The 16,093-nt window shown below is 41.9% G+C and overlaps 3 protein-coding genes across 3 annotated transcripts; 2 read left to right on the top strand and 1 right to left on the bottom strand.

Moving 5' to 3' along the window:
• Nucleotides 1-6,091: 6,091 nt before the first annotated feature.
• Nucleotides 6,092-7,104, bottom strand: N7517_001167 (uncharacterized protein; the record flags this gene model as incomplete). The annotated part of the gene is made up of 3 exons (XM_056718897.1): nt 6,092-6,493; nt 6,568-6,899; nt 6,966-7,104. The coding sequence occupies 3 exons, from the start codon at nt 7,102-7,104 to the stop codon at nt 6,092-6,094; spliced, it is 873 nt and encodes a 290-aa protein (XP_056583032.1).
• Nucleotides 7,105-13,147: 6,043 nt separating this feature from the next.
• N7517_001166 (uncharacterized protein) lies at nt 13,148-13,552 on the top strand (the record flags this gene model as incomplete). Its single annotated transcript, XM_056718896.1, has 1 exon — nt 13,148-13,552. One exon carries the CDS (start codon nt 13,148-13,150, stop codon nt 13,550-13,552), a length of 405 nt encoding a protein of 134 aa, XP_056583031.1.
• A 1,231-nt stretch (nt 13,553-14,783) lies between these two features.
• On the top strand, nt 14,784-15,122 carry N7517_001165 (uncharacterized protein; the record flags this gene model as incomplete). Its single annotated transcript, XM_056718895.1, has 1 exon — nt 14,784-15,122. One exon carries the CDS (start codon nt 14,784-14,786, stop codon nt 15,120-15,122), a length of 339 nt encoding a protein of 112 aa, XP_056583030.1.
• Nucleotides 15,123-16,093: the final 971 nt, after the last annotated feature.

Below are 16,093 nucleotides of genomic sequence, written 5' to 3'. Positions count from 1 at the left end.
GACATGAGAATGAAAAGAAATTAAAAACAAAAAAGGAATGGGCCCGAGCCCGGGATTGAACCGGGGACCTCGCGCAATATTGCTTTGGGTGAACCCTAAGCGCGAATCATACCACTAGACCACCCGGGCGATTGATATTTTAAGTTTCAATATTAGCATATATAGTGGAACTCAATGCGTATCAATCTACATATTCCGCCAGACCTTTTTTTTGTACCTCTAAACAAAAAGCATTTGTGCAGAGGCGGCCAGTTCTGGCCTCAAAGGGGGCCGAAAGTGGCCGCCTCGGCACAGTTCTTCCACACACGCACTTTCGATCCCAGAGCCACGCGCTCCTCGCCTGCCCCTTGTAACGCGCATCGTCACGTTCTTGTTCGGTCATGTACTAAATTAAAGAGACGTTTAACTCTAGCGCCTATTATAGGAATAGAGAGAATATCGCGAGTAACACTTAAAGAGAATCGGGAATATATTCTTATATTCCTTCTAGAATTATAAAGGATCGACCTTTCTCCTTACTATTATAGGTATTAGTATTCCCGCTTATAAAAATAGTGAATATAACGTACGCTTTTTAAGGTATCTAGTAAGTTTATACTCTAATATTAATAAATTAGAGTAGATATAAGGTAGAAGGTTAAGGAGGGCGTCTAGGTCACTTATACTAGTTAAGTGACGCTTAGGGGGTTACGCTTCTCGTAGGGACTATATCTAGGTGTGTCTTTAGGCGTAAGGAGCTATAAACTTACGAAGCGTTTCCTTATACTAATCTCTTGGTATAATAGTATATTATAGTAGAGTATAATGGTGTGAAGGATATCATATATAAATTACTGGTAACTATTACTATATCTAAGGATATACTAATAGTGGTAAACTATATTATGATTCACTTCTAAATCGCCATAAATCGTGAGATAATATGATATCTTATATTATCTTATATTTGCCTCCTAAAATGTCTATAAAAAGAGTGACAGTCTACTCTCTAATAGAATAATAATATACTTCTTAATATATTCTTATCTATATATATATATATATATATCTTTATCTCCTATTTAGGATAAGTATACCCTTTAATACTATATCTTATATAGACTGCGACATCGCCCATGGACGGGCGGGTGGGCAGTGCCCACGGGCCTTATGTAAGCGGGCGATAGGCACTATTAATACGCCTATAGACGGGCCCTACCCTTAGGGCCTATTGTCTATGGACACTGTGGGCGCCCATAGGCCTTTTTAGTAAGCAGAATTTCTTGACCTTATGACCTACATTATTTGTGCATTTTTTCTCTGTATTTTTAAGCAATTCGATTATAGGTATAATGACTTAATACTACTATCAATTTTCTGACCTCGGTTAGAAAAATGAACTATAGAAGCCTTTATACAATAACTTAACACTATAGTTAATTTTCTGACCGAGGTTAGAAATAAGCTTTAGAAGCCTTTATATAATAACTTAATATATTATCACTTTTTTAACCGGGGTTAGAAATAAGCCTTAGAAGCCTTTATATAATGACTTAGGCATTTATTATAGTTATATATTCACACTAATATAATATAAATTGATTATTATTAGGTTTACTACGCTTCCTTACTTCTCTTAAACTAGGGCGCTCTTAAGTGCTACCCTTATCTCTATAATAAGGGAGATAAGGACTACTCTTATCTTCGCTATCGACTAGCTCACTTATCTATCGCTTCCGCGTACTTAGCACTATAGAAGGACGAGGAAGCTAACTCTCTATTATAAACTCGTGCTCGATTAGTCTAATAGGATTATTATCCTCGGAATCCTCACTATCGCTAATTAGTTTAGGTATATTAGTGGTAAGCTTAGCCTCTCTCTATTCGTCTACTTCTTATATTAAATCTAAGGACGTATCCTTATCGGGTAGTTCTTCTATTTTAATATCGAACTAGGTTTTACACCGGAATATTATAATATCCTAGACTATCTTCGCACTTAGCCGCCTACGTCGGTAGTAGTAGATATCCTATACTAAATTAAAAAGACGTTTAACTCTAGCGCCTATTATAGGAATAGAGAGAATATCGCGAGTAATACTTAAAAGAATTAGGAATTTATTCTTATATTCCTTCTAGAATTATAAAGGATCGACCTTTCTCCTTACTATTATAGGTATTAGTATTCCCGCTCGTAATAATAGTAAATATAACGTACGCTTTTTAAGGTATCTAGTAAGTTCGTGCTCCGACGTTAATAGATTAGAGTGGATATAAGGTAGAAGGTTAAGGAGGGCGTCTAGGTCACTTATACTAGCTAAGTAACGCTTAGGGGGTTACTCTTCTCGTAGGGACTATATCTAAGTGTGTCTTTAGGCGTAAGGAGCTATAAACTCGCGAAGCGTTTCCTTATACTAATCACTCTAGTTTATATCGTTCTCCGATATACCCTATGCCTTACTTAAGAAGAAGTAAAGCTTATACTAGGGTATAAGAATTATTCTAATCGCGTAGAGACTACTATAGATCTCTTTCGTCTTTATATAGTAAGAAGTAAGCTTTACTATCCTAGTATTAAGGGCTTATAGTATCGCCTTCTTCTAAGGTATAGTTTTCGGAGTGAGTCGTATAATCGATTCCTCGAAGTGCTTAAAGAGGGCGTTATAAATACTAAAAATATAATATACTATTATCTCTTTAGTCTTTAAAAGCACTATAGTAAAGCGGTAGAACAGCTCTATAATATATAGAAGGTAGTCGACCTACCGCTATTCTACCTTACTAAGTTTATATTTCTAAGTCCTAATATTATTATAGTATTTATCGTAGGGCTTACTAAGGCGTTTCGCACGACAAAGTATCAAGAAGGTAGAATTCTAGCGGGTGCGGACATCTTAGATAGGCGCAAGTTTTGCTCTATTAGTCTAGAGACGGAAGAAATCATCGCTAGGCCTTGATAAGTCCCGCCGATTTGGTCCCGCCTTGGCGCCAAGCAGGAGCCAAGGCGCTAGTTTCAGTGCTGCCTTGGCATTATCATGTCGATCACTTTCCTATCTAGGTAATCTTCTAACCTAAATAGGTATGGTCGCAGCACCACAGCACCAGAATTCTATTTAGTGCTGTAGCACCGGAACCAAAAATTGGCTGGTGCTACGGGACTTGTCAAGGCCTAATCATCGCGACGTTAGGGGCTTATATTAATAAATATAGTAAGCCCTCGAATCTTAATATTTATTAGATATATTAAGTAATAAATAAAGTGATACACTTACCTTAATAAGGGTTTATATAATAACTTATTTACTCTATAAAGTATAGAGCGATCGAGCTTAGGCTTAGGCTTAGATATTAGAAATATTCCGATCTATAGTATCGTTCTAGGGATTAGCCTTTACCGATCTAAGTAGCTCGCGAAGGCTTAGCTAGAAAATATATATAAGATAAGGGATTCGAATAACCACCGGGCTATTCGGTAGTTTAAGGGAATTAATAGAGTCTTAAACTACCTATACTAAAGTTGTGTTATTCGATACGTTATATAATATAATCGCTAATATACGATTAGTAATATTAAGCTTAGTAAAGATCTCTATAAGCACTTTACTTAGATTTATACTAGAATACGCCCTATTAAGTGGTTCGAAACTAAGTAGGAGCTTACGGTAATTCTAGTCTCCTATAATCGCTATAAATACCTACTAAAAAGGCGATATCTAGTAGTCGAGGGCGATTAAGAGCTTCGTATCTTATAGTAAGGTAGCGAGAATTATATACTACTCCTTATCGACTAATTTCTAAAGCCGGCGTTAGGTAGTGCGAGGATAGAGTAAAGTGGATTTAGTTAGAGCCTTTTATACTATTCGAATTAAGGAAGTAGATTACTTCCTCTTAAGTATCCGGAAAGGGAGGTTTAGACTAGTAAGATATTTAATCTACTCTCTTTCCTATTTATTATTCGAGCATTTTAACTTATAAGATAACTCTAACTAATACCTAATATATAACGTGTTAGTTATCTTAAAGGGTATAATTATATAAGACTTACTAGTATATACTATATAGTCTCCTTAATCGACTATTATATAGACTTACTTTTACCACCCTTTTAGTATTTACCTAAGGCTATATACCGCTTAAGTGTGTTAGTGCCGCTTTACTTCGTACTTAGATAAGGTAATATAGCCCTATACGTCCGATATATAACTAAAGGTTCGTTTATAATATAATATACTACCTAGTCGAAGTTCTCCTAGATATCTAATATATATTTTATATCCTATCGTAGCCTTTATTATACCTTAGTACCGCTACTATATACTATAGTACGCTACTACTCGATAAACTTTACTTTAGACGCGTTATTTATCGCGTCGTAGAGGATAAACTACTTTCTCCGATCGGGGCCGACGCGTTTAAGAGAGTAATTAAGAATAGCCGGTTAAGTGAACTTAGACTCTATCACTAATATAGAAGTCTATTAGCTATTAAAGAGACTAGGATTAATATTTAGATTAAGGTTAGGATTAAATATATCGGCGACATAGGAGAGGTCTAGTTAGGAGCTCGGAGGAAGTAAAGAAGGCCCTACGGTATAGGCACTAGGTTAGGATATAGTTAATACGATATAAGGGAGAGTGAGTGATCTAAACTTACGATAGGTAACTTATAACTATGTGAAACGGGGGTTACTAGTAAAAGGGGTGCTTTATATAGATCTAATAGATCTTAAATTAAGTATAGACCCACTATATATTATAAGCTAATTAGCTATAAGTGTCTTTATCTATAGGCGTGCCCACGGGTATACCTATAGATATATACCTAAACGCCTATCTTAAGTTATAATCGAAGGATTTAAAACTCCTAGAATAATAATATAAGTCTTTTAGTGATATAATTAATATAATTAAGTGATATAAGCTTATAGAATAAGATTTATACTAATTTACTTTCGATCTACCTATAAGAAATATACTAGAGCGAGAGATAAAGTGGAATCTATAAGTAGTATTTTACTTATAAAAAATAGTAGGTATATACCACTAACTTAAATATATATCTTTAAACTATTATAGTATAATTTAATAAGTTAATAAAAATACTATATAATATGATATATTTCGATTGAAAATTTATTCTAAGTCGTATTATTTATATATTAGTTTCTTATATACTTAGATATTTTAGTAAATTTTATAGATATTGTAGATTAAAACCGCGATTTTATATAGAGTTAGCAAAATAGGTGTAAATAATAGTTATTTATTATATAAAGTTAGCGAGTTATACGTCTATTTTAGGTGACTTTATATAATAGTGGGCGTAGTGGGTATGCCCGGGATAGGTATGCCCGTGGGCCTTAGGCGTTATGGACGGGCACTCGAAAATCCAAATAGCCCACCGCCTACCGTGGACGGGCGATGGGCACCTCCTAGGTGCCCATGGACGGGCGATGTCGCAGTCTACTTATACGTTTCCACGATCGTCGTGTATTGGGATGTCGAGGCCCACTTTTCAAACGATTTGAAATCATCCGGAGTAGTATAGATCGGACTATTGAGATCAATTTCATCTGCAACCTGTACGCCCTCCTATTTATTGCTTGCTTGAGCAGGCTTAGTTGCCACAGATAGTTTAGCTAAAACACATTCTAGCACCTGCCGAACCACGTCGGTGCCTGGTGGGAACTGGTCCTGGGAGACAGGAGTATTTAGAGGTACTTGGTTGGTAAGATCGAGCACCTTTTTAAGAGACACTCTAAAGAGATGCTTCAGATCCTTTACGGTAGCTTAAACTGAAGCCGACCCCTTCGTGGGGCTATCTAGGGGCGTTAGGCCTTAGTGATAAGGAGAGGGCTCTTTCACGGCCATGTTATGCTGGGAGCAAGGTATATCTGGTCCACTCTGAGCAGGTGCCACGTTGTTGAATTCGGCCGATCGAATTGATTTGTACAACGAAGAAAGGGTTGAATCTGCAAGGTCAAACAAACCCTGATGTGAATACGAACAAGAATGCCATAACCCTGAGATTGAGGCCAGATTGACTAGCGATTTCGTCTTATCCCGTCTCTGAAAGATACACTCGTCTGCAAAAGTTCGGCAAACCCATCTCATTAGAATCGCAAATTAACACCGGCACCGAACTCGACTAAAGCCTCGACCATGGGGGCATGCCCGTTTTGAACTGCAAGGTGCATCGGAGTTAGTCCACATTTGTCCGGCCATGATACCGTCGTCGCAGCACCATGCATGAGTAACAAACGCCCTATGCTTACGTATCCTAAAGCAGCAGCCAGGTGAAGAGGCGTCCGTCCGTCATAATCCCGAGCTTCCATGTCAGCAACATGGGCCAGCAACACCAGGACGATATCCTCGCTATTTAAAACCACACCCTGATGCAATAAAGTTCGACCGGAGCCCCACTGACTATCTGCCTTGATTTTCGTTTCGAATTCAAGCTGAGAAAAGACAGAGCTCGGATCAAGTTCAAATGCTGCGTCGGATGGAGAGAAAGTCTTGATTTTGAAATGTAAGCTCTCTTGGTAACATCAGAAGCTGGGGAGGGGAATATCAAAAGAAGGGAACTTACCATCAAACTGTGCTTCTCGCTTTGAAGACTCCCTGGGGAGGAATTTATATCTTGTGCTGTTGACCAGGCACGGGACGACTGCGAGAGAGTATCATAAGGATCTGCGGGCTGAGCGTTCTTCGGCTGATCGACATCGACCTCTGATAAGGGTCTTGACAAGATTGATGAAGTGGGCACTGAAGGTGTTCTACTAGTTGATGGCGACGGCAAATTTTGCTGTTGGTTTGATGGTAGGTTTGCGAAATCCTCCGAGTCTTTGGGGTCATTTTCGGGGTCTTGAAGACTTTCGCGCAGCCGATCATACTTTTCCAACCGCTGCTTGATGGATTGACCTGCAGATTCCAGGTCAGGTTGGTTGGCGGTATGAGGTTGAGCCTAAGGCGAGGAAAAAAACTCACGATGCCTACGTTGTGCTTGACGGTTACGTTCCCGTTGCTGGTCTGCCTTCGAACTGTGTAGAGGGATTCGCGTAGATGAAGCGCGGGGTATCTGAGGGTACTCCAAATCTGGGATATCAGGGAACTCATACGAATCCATTGCCGTTTTCACTTCGATGGAGAGGCTCTTCAGGTTAGATGTGATCAGAACGCATTCAATGCTGCTGTGGAATCCCTGCCTGTTAGGATAGGTTATACCATTTATGTCTGGGCACATCATCATCGATGCTCATATTCCCGGCGCTCAAATCGAGCCAATTATGAGACAAACAGCGGCCGAGACTTTCCCCGGGGACTGGATGGGTAGATCTGTGCATGGGGGGTGGGGGGAAGATTTACCTACACGGCCCTGGCCTGAAAGCCTTGATTCTGCGCCCCCTCTCTTTTGCTTGGTTAAACATGAATCTTTTCCAACGGAATAAGAACGCATCATCACAGAACAAATATGTGAATTCTTCTCCGAGTAACTATATGTGGCTAGACATAAGTAGGACCCACAAGTCGCGATCACTTACCAGATCATGTACTCGGAGCAAAAGTACGCAATATGTAAAACACGCGGGACCTGACCAATCTGATGCGATACAACATGGCGCACAAAACAGGTATATTCTAGCCAAGTAATCATAGTTCAGCCCCCGTCTGCATGTGCGGGCAATCTTACCGGTCCAAATCCAACCTGTTATTTTGCTTGTCCATTGCTTAATCCTCTACCTACCTAAAGCTAGAATCGGAAGCCACTGTTTTATATTGATATACTAGCATTGAGATATGGATTTTGTGATTAAATTTTCCGATTATAATATATGGACAAATCTGTGCAATATTGTGGTTACAACATGATTTGATTTCAACATTAGTCACTTTGGGGCTCAATGCGCGACCGGGGCCGAATTTGAGGCGCTTTGACCAAGAGTGTAGTCGCACGCATAACCTAGAAGTGCCCGGAAAAGGGCCCATAAGTACCATTAGAAAAGGACGCTAGGTAAGGATCTGTTTGCGCCAATTTTCTCCCTACAACTATCTTCCACGGTTGATAATAAGCATCGAATATCCTGCCAATTTACTCATTTTCTAGTGTCTGATCATTTTATGAATGACTGTCTCTGTGAGGAGACCGTGGCAAAGCCAAATACTATTCAAAGGATTCGCTGGCCTGATTTATATGCAAGACAAAAAGAATGCAGGGGCACCGTTCTAGGAGCATTTAACAAATAAATCCTCAGCCGCAGTCTGGCTTAGTCCTGCGTTTTCTCCTTGGCAACCAGGGTTTTAAGAGATCAACAGGTTTCAAAGTGATTGCCATGCTTGGGCGAAGGATTATTGGCCCCCCCAAAATCAATCTACAGATATTTGATGGTATTTCAGAAATATGCCAACATACGTATTTCGCCAGAGTTATGCACCATCTCCATGCGACCTGGCGCAGGAGAAAAGTGATTTTTCCTTCATTTGGGTTGTGCTATTATGAGATGCATTAGACAATATATCATGTCCTCTGGCCACATTTTTATAGATCCTTAGCTTTGTATTTATGCGTCTCGTGAAGTAGCTCGGCGTATGGATTTGTAATGCTACTGTCTATAAAAAGCAGACGGCTGATCTTATGAATCCTCGCTGGCATTTAAATCAGTGTGCACTCGAAATGATACATGATTGAAGACCGCTAATACTGTAGTAACTGTTATGCACATTTTCCGCATATATCTGTGTAGAGTGTACATATTTGATGTTCCTCCATTTACTCCGTTTCCGGGCCAAATACATGTCCTGGGTAAGTTGTAAATGAACTACTTTCTGGCATTGGTTTCTGAGGCCTCAACAACAACTTCAAAGAACTACTGCAGTTTCCAAAGATATATGACAAGCCGAAAATGAACCGTCTAAACGTGGATATACTGAGATAAAGCAAGTTACCATCCAAAGCCTTGCTGTGATTCTCGAAACCGGCTTGACCAATATATACTGAGTAATCATGTTTTGACTCCACGACAAAGGCCTAGCGCGGATAAAATATTGAACAAGTCGCATCAACATGCTTTTCCACGAGGCGTATAAATCCAAAGCATTTACCCTGACCCCTCGCGAGTTGGATCCCAGGTCACGTGATGTATATAGGTCTATAAGAGTGGCTGCCTGTTAGGCTGCCACTCCGCTAGGCAGAAGGGAGGTGAGCTACTGCGACTACAAGTAGCTTGATCTTTCCCCATAGGTTTAATGATATCATCACACTTGTACCTCAATTCAGGGTTTCAACTTCGCGAACAATATGCAGGATACAACAGCAATATATGTCTCTCTAAGTACAGTTGCGGTGGGCTCCAGACTGACTGATCTCAGGTTTCAAGATAGATACCTCCACTCCTGCACCTGGGCATGGCAGCAGCGCTCATCGAGGAAAACCAGACAACCTTAGAAGTAGATCTGAAAGCTAGAAGCTGGAAGCAAAGGAAACAGTACAAAAAATGTGTCCCAACGCTGAATGCTGCCGAAGTCTACATACTCCATTCAAGTAAGTAGTGTAGTGGGAGGACTGCGAACAGGATAATGGGGCGATCTCATTGGCTGCGCACAGGCCGGTGATATAATCCTATATGGTCCCTCGTCTGCTGGCCTTAGGAGGAATGAATTAAGCATCTACCCTGAAAAAGGGCGATTTCATAGTATGGTTTCATTTAGGATGCTCGCTGCGCTGCTCACTGCTGCCATCCAGGCCATTTATGCCTATCCTCCTGTCTGCTATGTCAGACCGCCATCGCGCTCTTCTCTCTTCAGTATCTATTATAGCCAATCGGAAGAAAGTTGATGCAGTAATACCGAGAATCCTTTGGTCACCACGTCCACACGTCTGGCTTTAAGATATTGGAACCAAGACCAGAGGTTTCTGTGGACAATACTCATTTTGATACGATACCTAATTCCGACATTCACACACCATGGCTTTTTGATCTACAAGGTATGGATCTATTTGAAGCACAAGAATTCCGAGTTGCTTTTGAAGATATGCTTTACTAAAAAGGCATTTGAGGAACGTGGCAAGCCATGGCGTTGTGCTAAGCTGTAGATATTCGATAATATCGCCTTTCTAGAAACTCATGATAGAGACCGTGACATGGGCTATCTGAGGCGATAACACCGGACTTTTCAAATTGAATGACTGATATCGCGACGAACGGACGGGCCTGATAAGGCTTCGACAGAGAGCGGAGTCTACATTCGTCCTGGAGTGCGAGTAAAATGTGTAATGCGAACAGCCTTGGAAGTCGACCTAATTTATTAGGATAGTAGCGTATATATCTATATAACCTAGTGGTCTAGAATTTATCTTAATGAGAGATATATGGGCCTGCTAATTGAGATCTATAGTATTAGGACTTAAATCCATAGATTTGCCGTCGAGTCCTGGTTGATACCGATGACTGGAATTCCACACCCGAGGTTCTATATGGAAGACACCGTAGCGGAATCTAAGGCGCAGAATAACTTGGTAGAGAGCCTTCTGGAGGGTTGCCACCTCTTAATGTGGAAGAGAAGAGGGAAACACATTTCGGGTTTCTATGAAGTTTCGGAATCTGCGTTACCACCGCTCGTCTTAGCGGTGCACGAGAAATTTGGCATACTGGAACATTTTCATTAGCCAGTTAGCTATAGATCGGGGCTTGGCATAAATACATCTGGGTTTGAGCAACAGGCATTGTGAACTTGTGATTTCTGTAGCATGTTTAAGATCAAGATCTTACTGGGTGGTCAAAAAGATACTGAATCAGAACTCGTCGAAGGAGATGAGAATCAAAACCCAACAGGATCAATTATTGAAGCTATTGTAGGTTAGCAAAACCCAAACAGTGCTCTGGAAACCATGATTGACGCAATCAGCTTTCAGATGCTACTTACTATGCGCCGGGTGACTGAGTCGGTGCCCACTATCAACTGCACAGTCATGTACTTGGGTCTTGGCAGCTGACAAAAAGCCTCCGTTAGCCAGTCGAAGTTCAAGAATTTCCCATGGGTTTAACTGCCTAAAATTTCTGAAAATAGGGGACAGGGACAAGAACACAATCTAGTGTATTTTAGCCAGTATTTCCATCTACTCGACTTTGACTATGTGGAAAGCCCATATCTTGCTAGAGACTAATGACAGCACAGGTGGATCCTGCTATCGGTCGTGATGGTGTCTGCGGAGTCCGATGGATCATTGGCGCCACTGGACAAGTCGAGCATCTGTTCCAGAAAGCAAAAGGCTCATATTGATTCTCCCTAGCATGTGGACCTTTATTCAGCATTCCTGTCATGCCTGACTTTCGTGGTATCAACGCCGGAATAATAGCACAAAATCAAAATATTCTGTTTGATCCGGTAGTTAAAGCACATCTCAAAAACAGTCTGACTCACCTCAATGGTCCATTCGGATACAAGCGCGTCCAATAATTCTCCAAATTGGAAGAAGCTACAATACAGGAACCATTGGTCATTGGTAACTTTTCACCCTGGCTTGAAAGTTGCCCACACAGCGGCTACTGATGAGGGGTCGATATTTTGGCCCCATTTTGGCCATTGCAACTGTCAAGCGAGATCAACCTTGAGCTTCAGCGGAGTCCAAGTCGTCACGCTCAAATCGCTAGTCTGTTTTGTAGTTACAAGCATTACTGCTACCTCAGCGTCAAGCCTCCTGTCAATCTTCAGCCTCTGTGATGCCTTTTTCACAGGGTGCAGACTCAGTTGTTATTAGACAAAGGGCGTAAGTGTCGCATGGATCCCGTCATTCCCTCGTGTCTATTTGACAAGGCTCAAGAATTATGAGATTGTCGTGAGATGGAAACCTGGATAAAACCGGACGCAACATTGGTGAGGGGGGAGAGCCACCGTTTGTACTGACTAGGAATTCACAGTAATGCGGTATTTTATCAACATGGCCTCGAGAAGTATCTCAGGTGGGAGACTTCGACCAGAGAATAGAGGAATTAATTACTAATCATGCTAGCCCTCGAGGCCCCCAGATCTTGACCCCGTTCTAGGACCTTTCCAAAATGAATTTCAATGACAGGATACGGTAACAAAACAAGCACTCATTCGGCTCTAAAATCTAATACGCCCCACTCCGTATACCATGATACAACTGGATATGTTAGCTTATAGTATCCTCATTTGGCTAAGCGTCGATTTTGGTGAGAATGTTGTCCAAGTCTACTATGGGCCCTTGGTCTGTAATCTCGACTTATTTGGATTTTGCGTCAGGGCATAAGGCTGAGTTGCCTCACCGGTCCATATGAGCCAAACGAGAACATCTAGTTAGTTTCTAAGCAAACCCAAATGTCCTAGTCTCAAAGTCATCAAATATGATGTTGTAAAGGATATGGAAGGGAAATGGGGGCCAGGCGAGTTGCCGATCGAGAGCTGTGTCGTTGAAAAACCGGTTATTGTGCGTCATTGTCATGCACAGTCATCGACGGCATCTATAACCTGATCATGATGAGTCCATCGAGAAAGGTCGTCAGATTGGGGTTTAGCGTTTTCAAGTGAATAGCCTCTTAGACTATCACAGGCAAGGCATTCAGTCTGGGAGATGCAATTCCAGCCTTAATCTACACAATGACTAGAGTATGACTGTGCAGCAGGTTTAATATCGATGGGCGACAGATCCAGGTATAAGAGCGTTCAACTTTCATAATCTTGCTGGTATTTTCATATTCATCAACGCCAGTCATACTCTGAACAACCATGTAGGTCTTTTTTCCTTAGCATTGATTGGACATTTGCTACAACTTCTCTCTCATTTAACGGTTGCCCCATCAACCTTTCATCTACTCTCATAGTTCTTTGCCCATCTCCAAACTCAGTATGCTCTTTTTTCATCTCTGACACAAAACGCAAAGACAGATCTTTGGAACTCTCAAAATCCGCGCTCTTGATCACGTCAAACAAGATATCCTCGAGCATCGAAACGACCAAGAATACGACGTCTTGTACTTGACCTCAGTACATGATTCCAGACACAATTTCCGTGTGCGTATCAAGGATTTTCCAAGCCTCGATTTCGACAACTCCGATCAGTGGTCTCAACATCTCTTATACGCATTCCACTGCCGTAGCCAGCCTCACCCTCTTGGAGTGTCATTTGTCGTCGATCAAGTCTGCAAGCCAGCATGTATTCGAGCGGATCATTCCGAAAAGCCGCCGTCGGCTTCCTGCTAGGCGCCACGCTGGTGCAAGGAGCGTACATTCCAAGCATCGACCGGCGCAATAATACCAGTGCCTTGAACGCTCGGGCTGGCAACGAATATCGCATTGCAGTCTATCAAAATGCTCAATGTACTGGCGAGGCCATTCCTTACTCCGGTGATGACGAGGATTGCCACACTGGTCTCGGCGACGGCGGTGCCGGGTTGCAGCTCTTGTCTCTAGATGCTGACGGCCAAATTGTTTTCTATGCCGAGCCTGATTGCAACGGTAATCCGGTGGCCGCCTTCAATCCAAATGACGACCAGACCGGATCGGATTGCAAGTCTCTGCCCGGAAACCCTGTTTCATTCCGATTCGAGAACGCTTGAGACATTTACGCCACTTCCTTGCCTCGATTGGTATAGAATACAAATCCAGACAAATATGGTATCCAAAATTTCGTTTGAGATTATTGAATGAGTTTGGAGGCAGTCGAAATTCAATAAATCGAAAATGAACCTTACGACGATACAATCGTACGCTCTAGCTGATATTATCACCAAATTAATGCTAAAGTAACCTAACTTGGAATAAGAGTCCAGAGATAGAAGGTCTGTCTTACCAGCTAGAGAGTATATCCGTTGAGGAACTCTCGCAGGTAAGTTTATACGTCTTATCATATTCTCAGTTAATGTAACACAATGGAATGTTTACATGAGAGCCATACGAAGGGCATTTGAGATTATTAGTTAGTATAGCTAACAAGACCGCTTATCACGGTATTGAATCTTACAATGCGTGTTACTGAACAACTTCTTGGTTTCAACTTAACTTTTTACTTGAAGGCTTACCAAGTCGAAACAGATCTCGCGATCCTATTTTTCATCTTTGCCGGTCGGGCACAATGTAATTAGTACACCAGGAAAACCAAGAGAGGCATTTCAGTAGAAGAGGTATAGTGCCGCCGGTGGTAGTTCGCAAACACATTTTATATTAGGTTCGGGATAGCTCCTCCACTACTCGAAAATACTCGCCCAACTTTCGACCTGTTGTTCTAACCAATAGTCACTGGTAAAATTCATTGATTTTTTTAGTTTCTAAATTTTCGTTTGTCGACTATTGGAATTAGATCTCGGTAAATAATACAACGAGTGGGTTGCTGCTATTTACAATTTGGACATCATCATACCGGCTGGGCCAAATACTATCAGTTTTCTGCATATGCGGTCCCTCGCTGGAATACGAATACTAAAACCAGTTTTGTAAGCCTGTATTGAATAGCTTAACAAAATTTTATTCCGCGCATGAAGTAATCAGGGAGGTTATTTGTTGCTTACCACGTCAATCCATTCCCGCGAAGGTTCTAGACAGAAAAGCCCAAGCAACATCCAAGGCGACCACCGCAAGACAACCCCCGATTACCACGAAGGTCAATTTGCTCATATTCATCAAGATCAGTCATACTCTGATCAATTCGGTAGGTGTTTTCCTTGGCATTGGTTGGGCTTAGTTATCGCATTTGCCACCTCTAGTACTTAAAGGCTGTCTATTCCACATTTTATCTACTCACAGTTTTTTGCCCACCTACAATCTCAATATACTCTACCTTTGTCTCTAAATATGCAAAGACAGATCGTTGGAACGCTCGACGCCCGCTTTCTTGATCGCATCCAACAAGATATCCTCGAGCATCGAAACGACCAAGAATACGACGTCTTGTACTTGACCTCAGTACCTGATTCCAGACACAATTTCCGTGTGCGTATCGAGGATTTTCCAAGCCTCGATTTCGACAACTCCGATCAGTTGTCTCAACGTCTCTTATACGCATATACCCACCTCGACCAGGCTCACCCTCTTGGAGTGCCATTTATCATCAGTCAAGTCTGCAAACCAGCATGCATTCGGGCGGATCATCCTCATCCCAAAAACTCCCCGTCGGCTTCCTCCTACACATAGCGCTGATGCAAGGAGCGTATATTGCAAACGTTGACTGGCGCAACAACACCCACCAGTGTCTTGAACACTTGAGCTAGCAGCGGATACCGCATTTCAGTCTAGGCATGATCTAACGGCATTGGTCTGTAAGGTGCTGGCTCGTAATCTTTTCAGATATAAATGATGATTCATTATAGATATTAGGCCAAAGAAAAAGCCATATGTATAAGCTTATCTAGTCAGACAAGCGAATAGCCAATGTGATCACGTTTCAACTACCGTTCGCACAAGTACAAATGCCGCCATCCATACCATTCCCTTTCCCCCTCTTTAATGGCCCGTAATTCCCATGACCAAGTCAAAATACAAAACCAAAACGCCGATGTCATTATTGGGTGCATAAGTGCGTTCCATATTTGGGACAATGTGAATGTCTCAAACAGTAACCTAATGCGATAGCAGGGGTATGAGGGATCGGCTTGCCATCCTCTTCTAATGAAAGGCTGCCATAGCCCGTATTATTGTTGCCCGATCGCTGTCGACGAAGAGGGGGCCGATCCACGGGGCAGTTGATCAGGTCCTGGTCGGCGTCGCTTTGGGGTGACTGACTCTCCCCTGCGGCGGCGCGAGCGCCGCTTTTTGGACAACGACTTGTCAGACGGGGTATATGGCACAAAATAGGCTGGCACGGGTGAGAATAAACTGGCCTTGCGACAGTTTTTAATAACCCCACCAAAATAATTTGGCTACTCCAAGGTGGAGAAAGAAGTAGCGGTGGGCCAATCACACATCAGGTTCCAACCAACCCATCAAAACGTATGATAGATGGGACGAAAATACGCAATATGTGTCCTAAATATAACACGTCCATTAGGTCCCCCCTCAATTCGGTTAGCGTCTTTACCTCCGTAGTTTGAACGACGCTAGCCCCAAACTGGTAACTAGTGAACTCGTGGACCGAGAATATGGCAAAAAAAAAACTAAGGACACAG

Source organism: Penicillium concentricum (genome assembly GCF_028827145.1).
Source record: "Penicillium concentricum strain IBT 3081 chromosome Unknown utg000001l_segment0_segment0, whole genome shotgun sequence".
Classification (NCBI taxonomy): Eukaryota; Fungi; Ascomycota; class Eurotiomycetes; order Eurotiales; family Aspergillaceae; genus Penicillium; species Penicillium concentricum.
The sequence above is the reverse complement of the archived record's forward strand: the minus strand, read 5'-3'. Positions and strand labels throughout refer to the sequence as shown.